General features: G+C 36.1%; 1 protein-coding gene across 1 annotated transcript in view; it reads right to left on the bottom strand.

Moving 5' to 3' along the window:
* The window catches only part of PLCL2 (phospholipase C like 2), a 100,397-nt gene that overhangs the window by 19,607 nt on the left and 68,669 nt on the right, over positions 1-12,121 (bottom strand). Inside the window, exon 5 of the mRNA XM_084282244.1 lies at positions 2,344-2,419. Coding sequence (XP_084138370.1) covers positions 2,344-2,419 — 76 coding nt within the window. The remainder of the gene's footprint in view (positions 1-2,343; positions 2,420-12,121) is intronic.

Here is a 12,121-nt window from a genome sequence, read left to right as displayed (position 1 = left end):
TACAGTTATTTTAAAATTAGTTCTGAAATCTAAAGAAGGCCCAAAAACTTATAATTAAATTTAAGCAAGGGAATGATTTAATAGAGCAAATCCACTTTGTATTTGACAGATTCTTCTTACAAGCCTGTTAATGACAACAAAATTTTATGGCTTATTGGCAACTTATCAGTTTTTCTTATTTTTGTAGCTTTTTCACTCTTTGAGCCACAGCACAAAACAAACAAACAAACAAGCACTGACAAGGGCACAGTTTTACTTTTCCTTCATCCCAAATTACATTGGAAAATGCATAATTCTTTACTCAGAATTAATTAGAGTAGCATCTACTGAGATCGTGAGATCGATCAGTCTTAAGAAAATCTTTGAAAAATCATTGATATCCTAAGGTGGCTCAATTCTGTTCATTCATCTTAAAAAGTACCTTGATGCTGCAGGGCTGAAGCTGCCCTAAATAGCGGGATCTATTACATAATCCATACTTAGGCTTATATCATTGTGCTGTAGGTTTCTCATTTAAATGAGATCAAAATCTCTCTTCGCTATTTAACATGGGTTTAAGTCTTTAGCCTTCTTAAACAAAGGATTCTTTGACCCAACTGCACTTTGTGTCAAATAAGGTTGCAAGACGCGGGAAAATCAGACCAGTGCAAGCTTACTGGAATCTGTCTGAGCTAGTTGCCAACAACCTTTTCTAAAGGGTAACAGTTCTAAAAACATGAGGCAAATAGGCAACTGCCTCTCACCAAGGGAAGTTACCTGTCTGAGACACAGTTTTAGCTAAAGAATATGGCACTCTATCACCACAAAAATGGGAGAGGATTCAAGAAGGAAGTGTACAAGTCTACAAGACAATGTCCTTATGCCAGCACGTTATATTCTGGGTTTGGAATTTTAGATAAATATTTGCATCTATCAACAAGATACATGAAATAATATTTTTGTCACTCAAGTTACTTATGATTGTTTATGTTTGACAGCTCAAAGTAAACAGGACAAATTGTATTTTGCAAGTATTTTCAGAGTTTTATGGTTTGACTGAATTTCACAGTGTCTAAGGAATGTACACTGTGCATAAAGTGGGGATCCAGAAATTCAGAGCAGGTAACATTCCTGCTGCTGATCTGAGCAACTGCCAACAGAAAAGAGTTTGCAAAGAAGTAAAGATAGGACAGCATTCTTGTTTTCTTTTCAGGAGAAGCCATTGGAGAAAAGAGTGAAATTTATAAGACATCAGAAGAGGATAAAAGAGGAGAAAAGAGGATAAAAGAGGAGAAGGGGATAAAAAAATGAAGAAAAACATGGAAGATGATGGGAGCTGCTAAATATCAGCTAGGCAAAAATATATCTGTATATAAAAAGCTTTTGCCCCCTGTTTGATTCACCAACAACATGGATGGTTACGGAGACTTTGATTCTCTGACAGCCTTCCTGTTTCTGATGCAACATGAGACGCACCATTACTCTGAGCAAATGCATGACATTGTTTAAAAAATAAATAAGAAAGATCAAAAGAAAGCCAGCATAATTAAACAGTGTGGTCAGAAATACTATTCAAAGTAAGGAAGCAGCCTTCAAAACTCAAATTTGTGTCCGAATGAGAAAACCATTGCAACATACCAGGTGAAAAGAAGCCATTTGTGAAAGGACTAAGAGCTACACCATCTGTTTCAGATGTATGAGAAACAGGAAAACTTCCAGCGAATGTGTGGGACCAGTAGATCATAACAAAGCTTTAAAAAAAAAGACTTTCTGCATCCATGGGCTTTGAAAAGACTGCCACAGAAGATACATATAATTGTCTGCATAACCAGTTTTATTCTGAATAGATAAAATGTTAAGTAGCAAATATGCAGAAACCAAGGGTATCCACCTACCAGATCTAGAGAAGCTCTGGGACAAAATATCTGAGCTTATTGTAATTATGTAATTTTCAGGAGGCAAGATAATTCAACAAAGCTCTTGAAGACATTAAGCTTCCAGGGAAAAAAAAGTTCTCACATAGTAGAAGAATAGATATAAGTAAATTGTTAAAAGCCTTCACTGAAGGAAGATGATTTTCTTTCCTATAATCCTGTGTTTGCATTTGTGGAAATGAACAAATTGACAAGCTACTGTCCATATATAAAATGTCGATTATTTTCAAAGCTGAGTTGCAATTCTATAGACCTTCGATTTCAATGGTTTGAAATATCCTTTTCACTGTTATTGCACATGCCTAAACTAATACATATACATACACATATTTGCTGTGGTTTAATAAATAAACTTAATTGAAAGTTACAGGAAATAAAGAAAAATGTCTCAAGTTCTTTGTAGTATTTTTAAAAGACAGCTTGCACTTACCTGCTTTCTGACATTGTACTATCTTCTCATACAAGCTATCTGTATTTTCAACTAGAGTCCTGATGGTCTGAATCATCTGTAGAGACAATAAATTAAAATATACAAAAATATCAGTAAAATTATTTTTACTGGCAATTTTAAATGTGCAAAATATGCTTTAGTTTGAATCCAAATCAATAATCTAATATTTGTTGTTAACATAATGAATACATTCTTTTTCATGACCTGGAAGAGAAATGCTCCAAATCTGGCATAAAGACATAAAACCCACCATTTGGGGGGACTGGGATCTATGAACATTGAAGTAAAATGACTACTTCATAATTCATTGCCTATCAAAACAAGCAGAAAACATACAACTATTTACCAGGTAATTTGCTTTGGTTGGCTTGGGAAAGACTGCCTGGATGCAAGTTTCCTCCTCCTTACTCACTCGGGCATCCAGGATGATGATTGTTCACTACCCAGTTACTTCCTTTTTCCTACATATCATGCCATGCTTCGCTAGATTTGTTCCTCTATATTTTCCCTTTCTGTGACTTGACCTGTGCATATGTATGAGATAACACTCTAAGGAGGAGAACGAATCACTCTAGGCTAGCACTGGAAGGTAAGGAAAATAAATGATTCCCTTACTTGATCTTTCTAAAGAAAAAGCCTTCCATGGAAGCCCAGCTGAAAGCACACTGATTAAGAAGGAACTGTGCAGATTTTCAGCCTAGGGTATGGATTCAGAAGGATGGGCTTTCCATAACCCCTTACCCACTCCTTAACCTCTCTGGTATCCAATCGAGCATACAGATTTCTCTTCACCAAAACACTGGGCAAGTTTGACATGCTGCTTATGTGGGTGTTTGTGTGGAACTTTATTTTCATTAAGAAAACACAATTGCTTTTATGAGCACGAATTTTCCATGTTACAAAGAAGAAGAAGAAGAAAAACTAAAACAGATATTCTGCTCTAAGAGGCAGGACTATGGTAGTTCTTCCTCCCACCTATTAGAAGGAGCCTTCTCCTTTTCCACTGGAGTGACATTGAGGCTGTTTTTCTGAACATTGTTCAAAGTGAGACATAAATTAATTTGGAGAAGTAGGTAAGTGACCCTCAGATTCTGGATCACAACAAGTGTGCAAGCGTGGAGGGAAAATACCGGCATGGATGTAAACTATGCTACTAGACTTCTATTATTTTTAGCTACACAAAAATCTGGTTTAAGTAAATGAGAAAGTATTTAAAAGTAATAATAGGTCTGTTTCTACAATGGCAGTTTGTTTAAAATGACAGAATAAAGAAAATGATGAAAAAATAAAATTTCATGTTTATGCTAGATATAAACAAAATATATAAGCATTTTTGAGTACGTGGAGGTCATTGTACTAGATAAATTTTACTTTTAAACTTCACATCCTGATTAACCTGTATTTAATTTCAAAGTATATTTATCCTGAATTCCTGAGTAATATTAATTCTTTAAAAAAAAAAAAAAGAAATGCAAATTATAACAATAAATGAGGAAAAATAGTAACTTGATCAGGTTGCTAAGCTGCAGGTGAAATACTTTGGCTTTCCAATTTTTAACTGGATTGTTCTTTGAATATAAATATCTATGTTCACTCAGGCAAAAATGGGCTTTAAATAGAATTATGCTAATTACTAATTAGGTGTAATGAAGAAAACTATTACACAGAGAAGCATACTTTAAATAAGATAATATTTTACCCAGGCAGCCTTTTACCCAGAGAGCACTGCAAACCAACTATTCCTCATTTGTCAAGAAGAAAGCTGGGTTTCACTGTGTTTCATTACTATTAGTTCCTTCAAAGAGTACTCAGAAATTGAAATGAACCAATCATAAATTTGCTTGAAAGGGAAGGATTTTGCCTGTTTCAACATGTATGTCAAGAAACATTTCCTTCTGTAGTGCACTTAAATGAAGAGAACCAAAACACAGTTGACTTCAACTGCAAATATTCTTCCAATAACCAATAATGTTATTTCACTAACTAGCTTAAAGGATATTGTAAAGCACTCTACACTGAACTTTTGCTGCTTTGAAAATCACCTTGAAAAACGAAATGCTGAGCATGTATCACTCTTGCTTAGTCAGGGTGAAAATACAAGGTAATAAGGACTACAATGGGATTTTTCTCTTAATAAGAACCCTTTCACCTGAGAACACTTTTAACTGGAGTCCTTAAGAGACCAGTTGTGCTGCCTATTCAAGGCATAATTGTTATGGAGGGACTGTGCAAAATATTGTGACTGCGCTATGTTAGTCTATTCTGTGTTACTGACCCCCTGTGTATAGTAATACAATTTTCTACGTCCCCACTTCTTTTATATAATACATTCCACATGAAGATCAGATAATTCAGAAATAGTAGAAACAGCAGCAGATAAGAAAACTTTCTCTTTTGCTCTGGGGCACTGCACTGATTTTTAGAAATACGAGAATTCAAAGATGAATAAAAATGCTTACATAGAATCATAGAATCATAGAATATCCTGAGTTGGAAGGGACCCTTAAGGATCATCAAGTCCAACTCTTGACACCGCACAGGTCTACCCAAAAGTTCAGACCATGTGCCTAAGTTCACAGTCCAATCTCTTCTTAAATTCAGACAGGCTCGGTGCAGTGACCACTTCCCTGGGGAGCCTGTTCCAGTGTGCAACCACCCTCTCTGTGAAGAACCCCCTCCTGACGTCCAGCCTAAATTTCCCCTGCCTCAGCTTAACCCCGTTCCCGCGGGTCCTGTCACTAGTGTTAATGGAGAAAAGGTCTCCTGCCTCTCGACACCCCCTTACGAGGAAGTTGTAGACTGTGATGTTTCTTTTTTTTAGTTTCTGTATTGACAAAGTAGGAAAGTTGTACTAGTTTTGCAGAAACACAGAAATGAAACAAAACACTGTATGAGTGCTCTTTTGTCATGATAACATTAACATCAAAGAAAAGATAATAATTTGCATTTTAATATTTCAGAGTTCTAGTATGGAAAGTTGCTTTGCCTTAATACTTAGATCAAAATCAATGTTCCTTTTGCCAATTTTGAAAAAAAAAAAAAGTGCATTTAATGGGAAAAATTAATCTGATATAAATTTGCTAAGCATTGCATAAGTGAGTGAGCTAACAAAAATTCAAGGGTTGATTCCCACTACCATTCAATCAATATCTTGCTACACCCCAGTTTTGTTGATGTCAAAGAAAATTATATGTTGTTTTTGTAATTTTGTATATGTTTATTTTTCTGGGCAACAGAAAATGGGAAATACAGAATGGTACACCTTGAAAGGTAAGTTCTGAAGTCATTGAATTTTGTAAAGCCCAGGCTAACAGTTTGATCTATTCCTTGAACTCTGCTTGCTATAAATTATGCAACCATTTCACTACTTACCAGAAAAACTGTTAGTATTCTAACTAAAGAATGAATGGCAGTAAAGATGTACAAGAATATTTCGATTATGTATTTAAGGTTATTTAATAATCACTAAACATTATTCAAGAGTTCTCAGTAAGTAGTAGACACCTTTATTACTGTATATTGTCCTTGTATTTAAAAACACGATGACAACGGTTAGAAATTAAAAACAATTCTTTGCTTGAAACTAACAGAACTGTATCACTAACATTGGTATGATTCACCACTTACATGACTGTCTTCCCAAACCAAATGAAAAAAATCATATACTTAAGAACATACCTATCCTCTTTCTCAGCAAAACAGGATATAATATTTATTATATTCCATATATTATATAATATATAATATTATCTTATTATCTGTTAATATATCTATCTATAACATATAATATGTAATATTATACATATATAATTATATTGTTACATAATATAATTGTAATTATTATATATAACATATGATATATAATATATATTATATAATAAATATAATAATTAAAAGAGACAGGCATAGAAAAACTAAACAAACAACAACAACAAAATCAGGTCTAGACTATTCTTTAGGCTTATTTTTTTATGCTGCAGAGCTTTGTTAAGTCTGTCTTGCTGTTTTACTGAAGAGGTAAAGACTATGAACTAACACTATGTCTGTATACATGTATGTGAGTGCTCACATGGATGTACAGATTTCTATCAATACTATTTGAAACTATTCATCCACTTTCAGCTGAATTTGAACAAGAAGTGAAGATCTATTACTACTAGGATGATGAAGATAGCTCTTCTGGTAGAAGATAGAACACCCTATTTATTGCCCCAGTTTAGGGGAAAGACATACATGTAGATTGAACTGAACCCTAAATATTTTAACCACCACATTCCAAAAAGAATACAGATCTTGAGACAGAAATATATTTTTTAAATAAATAAATAAATAAACACCACAAGATTTATTAATTCTTCTGGATGAGGAAATGGTTGGTAGCATACCAAGAGATACATCAGCTACATTTTAAAAGAATCCAGCCAACGATAAGAAATGTCTGGCTGATGAAACTCAGTGAGACAGTACATATTCACTGACAGCACTGCAACACCAAGGATGAATTTTATTTTTAGCAATTAAAGCACTCTACACGATTCAAAATCTGTGAAGAACATGTGTTAACAATACTGTTAGATCATTACACCAACAGTTAAATTGAAACCATACTTAAAATAGGTATAAACCAAATATTTAATAAAACAGTTATCTCCACAAAATGCTGCTCATATTCTCCCTTCTTCTCAGATCTCCGCATATTAAGATATACCTCTAAAACCACAAAATACATTCCTGGAAACAGTGTAGTGTTCAGTGGCCAAACTCGTGCTGTTGTATGTACAGGGAACTTGAACAAAATGTGGTCAGCCCTAATTAAATATATACATAAATTCTATCTAAGCAGCCAGTATTCAATGTTGATGCATCAGAATGCATTTTTGTTGTGGCACTGGAACAAGCAAAAGAATTGTTCTTAGTCCTGAAAGGAGTGTCACCTGCTGTGATCAGCTTACTCTGAAGTTGCATAAAGTCGTTTTGAACTATATATACTGCCTTTGAATTTCAGCTGGGAAAGAATGCTGTTAGAGCAATAGGAAGGAAATGTACTGGAAAATCAGATTCTGAACTCATTTTAAACCTCAGAACACAAATGAATTGTTCTAACAGTGAGGGGACAGAAAGCATTCTAAAATGTCCAACTTTTACTTAACACCAGCACACACAATAGTAGCAGACTCCTAGTAAGCTGGATACTCCTGTTCACATTACTGAGCTCAGATCAGAAGTTAATGACCAGTGATAAAAACCTGGCAGCTACCTGACAGCTAGATCAGTGCTACTCGGTTTTCAAGAGTAAAGGGTCCTCACATCTAATTCAGTCACTGGTGGCATACCGCAGGGGAGATACTGGAGCTAACAGTGTTTAACATCTTCACTTATCACCTGGATGACCAGGCACAGCACATCTTCAGCAAGCTGCCAGAAGATATGAGGCTGGGAGGAGGGTGGCTACGGCAGGCTGGAGAAAGGCGCTGCCAGGAACCCCACAAAGTTCATCAAAGGGACGTGCAAAGTCCTGCCCCTGGAGAGCAATGACTGCGTGCGTGCACTGGTACAGGCCAGGGGCTGACAGGCTGTAAAGCAGCTTCACAGACAAGGACCTGGGGGCCCCGGTGGACAACAAGGTGAACACGCTGAAGAAGTACATCACCAGAAGACAGAGGAGGGAGGTGATCTCCTCTCTGCTCCTCATTAGTGAGGCCATATCTGGAGTGCTTAGCTTGGGGCTCTCCAGTACGAGAAAGATAGGGACTCACTGGAGCAAGTCCAGTGCAGGGCCACAAGGATGGTTCCTTAAGCAGTGTGGCATCTTTCACATGAGGAGAGGCTGAGAGGGCTGGGAATCTTTAACCTGAAGCAGACAAGGCTCGTGGGGGATCTTGCGTAGTCATATACTGGAACAGGTTGTCCAAAGAGTCTGTGGAGTCTTCATCCTGGGTGATATTCAACACCCAGATAGACGGTCATAGTACTGCGTAACCTGCTCTAGCTGCCTCTACTTTGACCAAGTCTGGACCAATGGAACAGACGATTTCCACAGGTGCCTTCCGTCATCATATTTACATTCTATGTAAATAAGGATTTTAGTCAAGTTGACATCTCCAACCAAAGAAATTTTTAGAACTGAGCTTTCTGGCAGGAAACTGATAGAAACAAGAACAAAAATCAATAATAACTTTATTATAAGCAAAAATCAGGTGTGCTTTAGCCCAGACAGTCCACAGTTGCTAGATAATGAAGAACAAGTGATCTTTCTACTATCTAAATACTGTCCAAAGCACCAAGGTAAGAAAACAAAACAGCTAACTGCTACTTCTGTGCACAGTGAAGACTTCTCACATCAAACTAAAACCAATTTGCAACAGTAAGTTATTAAGGAAATGTTGTCTATAATAGAAATTAATTCTCCTGCCATGCAAGAAAATAAATTTATCACAGAATGGTTGAGGTTGGATGGGACCTCTGAACGTCATCTGGTCCAACACCTCTGCTCAAGCAGGGCCACCCAGAGCAGTTTGCCCATGACCATGTCCAGATGGCTTCTGAATATCTCCAAGGCGGGAGACTCCAAAGCCTCTCTGGACAACCTGTGCCAGTGTTTGGTCACCTGCATGTTAGAAAGTGATGTTCAGATGCCTCCTGTGTTTCAGTTTGTGCCCATTGACTATTGTCTTGTGACTGGCCACCAATGAAAAGAGCCTGTCTCTGTCCTCTTTGTCCCTTCAAGTACCTATACCTCACTCCTGAGCCTCCTCTTCTCCAGGCTAAACAGTCCCATCTCTCTCAGCCTCCCCTCATACGAGGGAAGCTCCAGAACCTTCTCCATGTCGGTGGCCCTTTGTTGGACTCTCCAGCATGTCCATGCCTCTCTTGCACTGGGGAGCACAGACAGGCACTCCAGGTGCAGACTCACCACTGCTGAGTAGAGAGGAAAGACCCTCTCCCTCAGCCATAATATGTATCACACATTGTAATTATTATGGTTCCCTTTAGACTTTAATACAATGCCTTCCTCTGAGATGAATGCAGAGGTAATCTACAGAGCATTATTCTTCTTCCTAAGCTCTCTGGCATATAAATATATATACACATAATGCTTCAGTTTTCCACTGAAGTGGCCAAAATGCAAGAATAGCCTCACAGTTTCACTTTTTCAGCCTTCCTTCCCTCTCTCACCTCCTTCTGAGATGTTTTATGTTCTAGGAAACACATACATAGAACAGGTTTTTTTTGTCTTTGCAAAGAAGCAAGCTGTAATTATGCCATAATGCAATGCAGGAGCATAAAAAAGATGAAATCCATTTATCCAAACTAACTCTTGTAAGCCCAAGAAAAAACAGGCCATCATCTGTTCTTAAGTCTGCAACATCCCAAAATGAGTTAGATTTGTCACAGTTCAATCAAATTTACCAAAGGAACCAAGAGTCTACAAATTATGTATTAAAAAGTCTGTATATTCTCTCTTAACTTCTCATGAGTAAAGTAGTTGAGAAAAACTAGGCTGAAGACAGTGAAGACAGAGTAAATAAACTAACCAGCAGCTCTCTTCGAAGCTGTGCATGCAATGGAATTAACTCTTAAATCCAACAGTCATTTCCCCTTGCTTTCCTAATGTTTGGGCTGTTAGAAAAAAAAAAAAATATGTTCATCTTTTTTAAACAAGCTGATAGAATGAAAACACTATGTAAGAAGCAAAGAATAAGGAAGCATATATATATATATATATATATACAAGTGTGTATATATACATATATATATATATGGAAAATAGTGTATATCTGTACAAGGAAGCAGAAAATTAGCATCCTTGGGAAAAAAATAATAGGCAGTATTGTTTTGAAACTAAAAACGTCAGTGAGAGTTCAAATAACCACATTTTTTACATACAAGGGGTCAGAAAGACAAACAGAAGATTAAGAATTTATTGGGAAAATTCTTGGGAAAGAAAACAAGAACTACTATTGGAAATTTGGAATACATTTAAGATAAGTTGCTATTCATCTGACCTATTTTTATGATCTTCCACTAACATGCTCTTGGACTACATTAGAGACAGGACGGTAAGCTAGATGAACTTTTTTCTTAAGTAGTACTATTATTTTATGTTCTTATGAATAGTGTGAGTCAGACATTAGCCATAACGGAATTAGTGAGAGAACACAAAAAGCTTCATCATTCATGCTCTTAACAAAAAATGAAGAGATCTGTGACTTCCCAGAAGCATCAAGTTGTCATTATCAGAGCTTTTCATTCAATGCAGAACAACTCATAGTTTACAACATTTGGCACTGAAGCCTGAACATCCAAAATTAGACATTTGTTTCTGCCCTTGTGGACTGAAAAGCCCAACATAATCTGAGGTTATCATCTGCAACTCTGGTTTTGGAAGCATAATTGCAACTTGTAGTTTAGAATGACTGTCCTGTTATAAAACAGGAAAATAAAAACTAGTAATAAACAACATAGCTCTTTTTGAAGAAACTCCCCAAGCTATTCATCGTATTTTCCATCAATACTCTGTTTTTCAATAGTTCTTGTGACAGACCAACAACTACAAAAACAGCAACTACTTAAACTCAGATTAAAAATATAATCTGCAACTATTAAGCATGCCAAAAAACATCACCTAGGTTATTTGCAGTATTGAATTGCAATGAATGATCTATGTTTGCCCTTAGATCTCTTCACATGTACTGTATCCATTTATGATCTAAATAAAGATAGTTCTGAGGACATTGTGAAGTCACAGATCTTCAAGAGTATTTAGCTATGTTGGGTAGATCAAATTTCTTGCAGATATACCTACAATCTACAGCCCATTTAATGGAAAAATATACCCCAATGCAAACATCAATATAAATAACTGTCTTAATAGTTATTTTCCTGTTGGTAAAGCTCAACATTTACTCCTGCTTTCAGGAAAGAACTAAGAATTTTAAAAGGCTAAACAATTTACTATTAACTTCATTTCAATATAAGCTTTTGAAAAGGGACTTTGTCAAATGCTTTTGGAAAACCCAAACAGACTAAGCTCCCTTGTCTACATATTTCTTGACTTCAAAGAACTACAAGAGATTAATGGGCCATTCACTTTATAAAAGCTGTACTGACTCTTCACCAATACGACATGTTTTTCCATATTTCCACTAATTTTCTTCTTCAAAACAGTTTCTACCCACTTTCACAGTACAGATGACAGGCTGTCTGATCTGTAAGTTCTTGATTTCCCCTGGAAATATTTTAAAACACTGGCACCACACTAACAACTTTGATAGTCAGTTTTAAGTGTGAGGATACACACAACAATTAGCAGTTTGGATATATCAGTCCTTGAGAACCTTTGAATGAATACCACCTCTTTCTAGTAATTTTTTTTTTCTCAGTCATTTTGTGCTTCCTTTGTAATTTCTTCTACCAGCAATGCAGTTAGAGATGAGTTTTCCAGTGATTCCTTCATAAAGCACTGTTTCATGTGAACCCTTAATCTCCCTATGTACACAGATGCAAAAAATAATTTAGTTTTATGGCTCTATTTCTTTCCTGAAGCTTTCTTTTATACTTTGATCAACTAGGAGTCATACACACTCTGATGGGCTTCCTGTTTCCATTACTTTCAGAAAATAATTTATTGCTATTTTGAAGTCTGTGCATGTTGTTCATGGAATTTTTCACAGTCACTCTCTTATGTTTTATATTTAACCACAGTACAGTTAAATATCTATCCGATCTTCTTCATTTGCACATGACTTCAACTTTT

Source organism: Netta rufina (assembly GCF_964035555.1).
Source record: "Netta rufina genome assembly, chromosome: 2".
In the NCBI taxonomy this organism is placed as follows: domain Eukaryota; kingdom Metazoa; phylum Chordata; class Aves; order Anseriformes; family Anatidae; genus Netta; species Netta rufina.
This window is presented reverse-complemented; position numbering and strand designations above follow the sequence as displayed.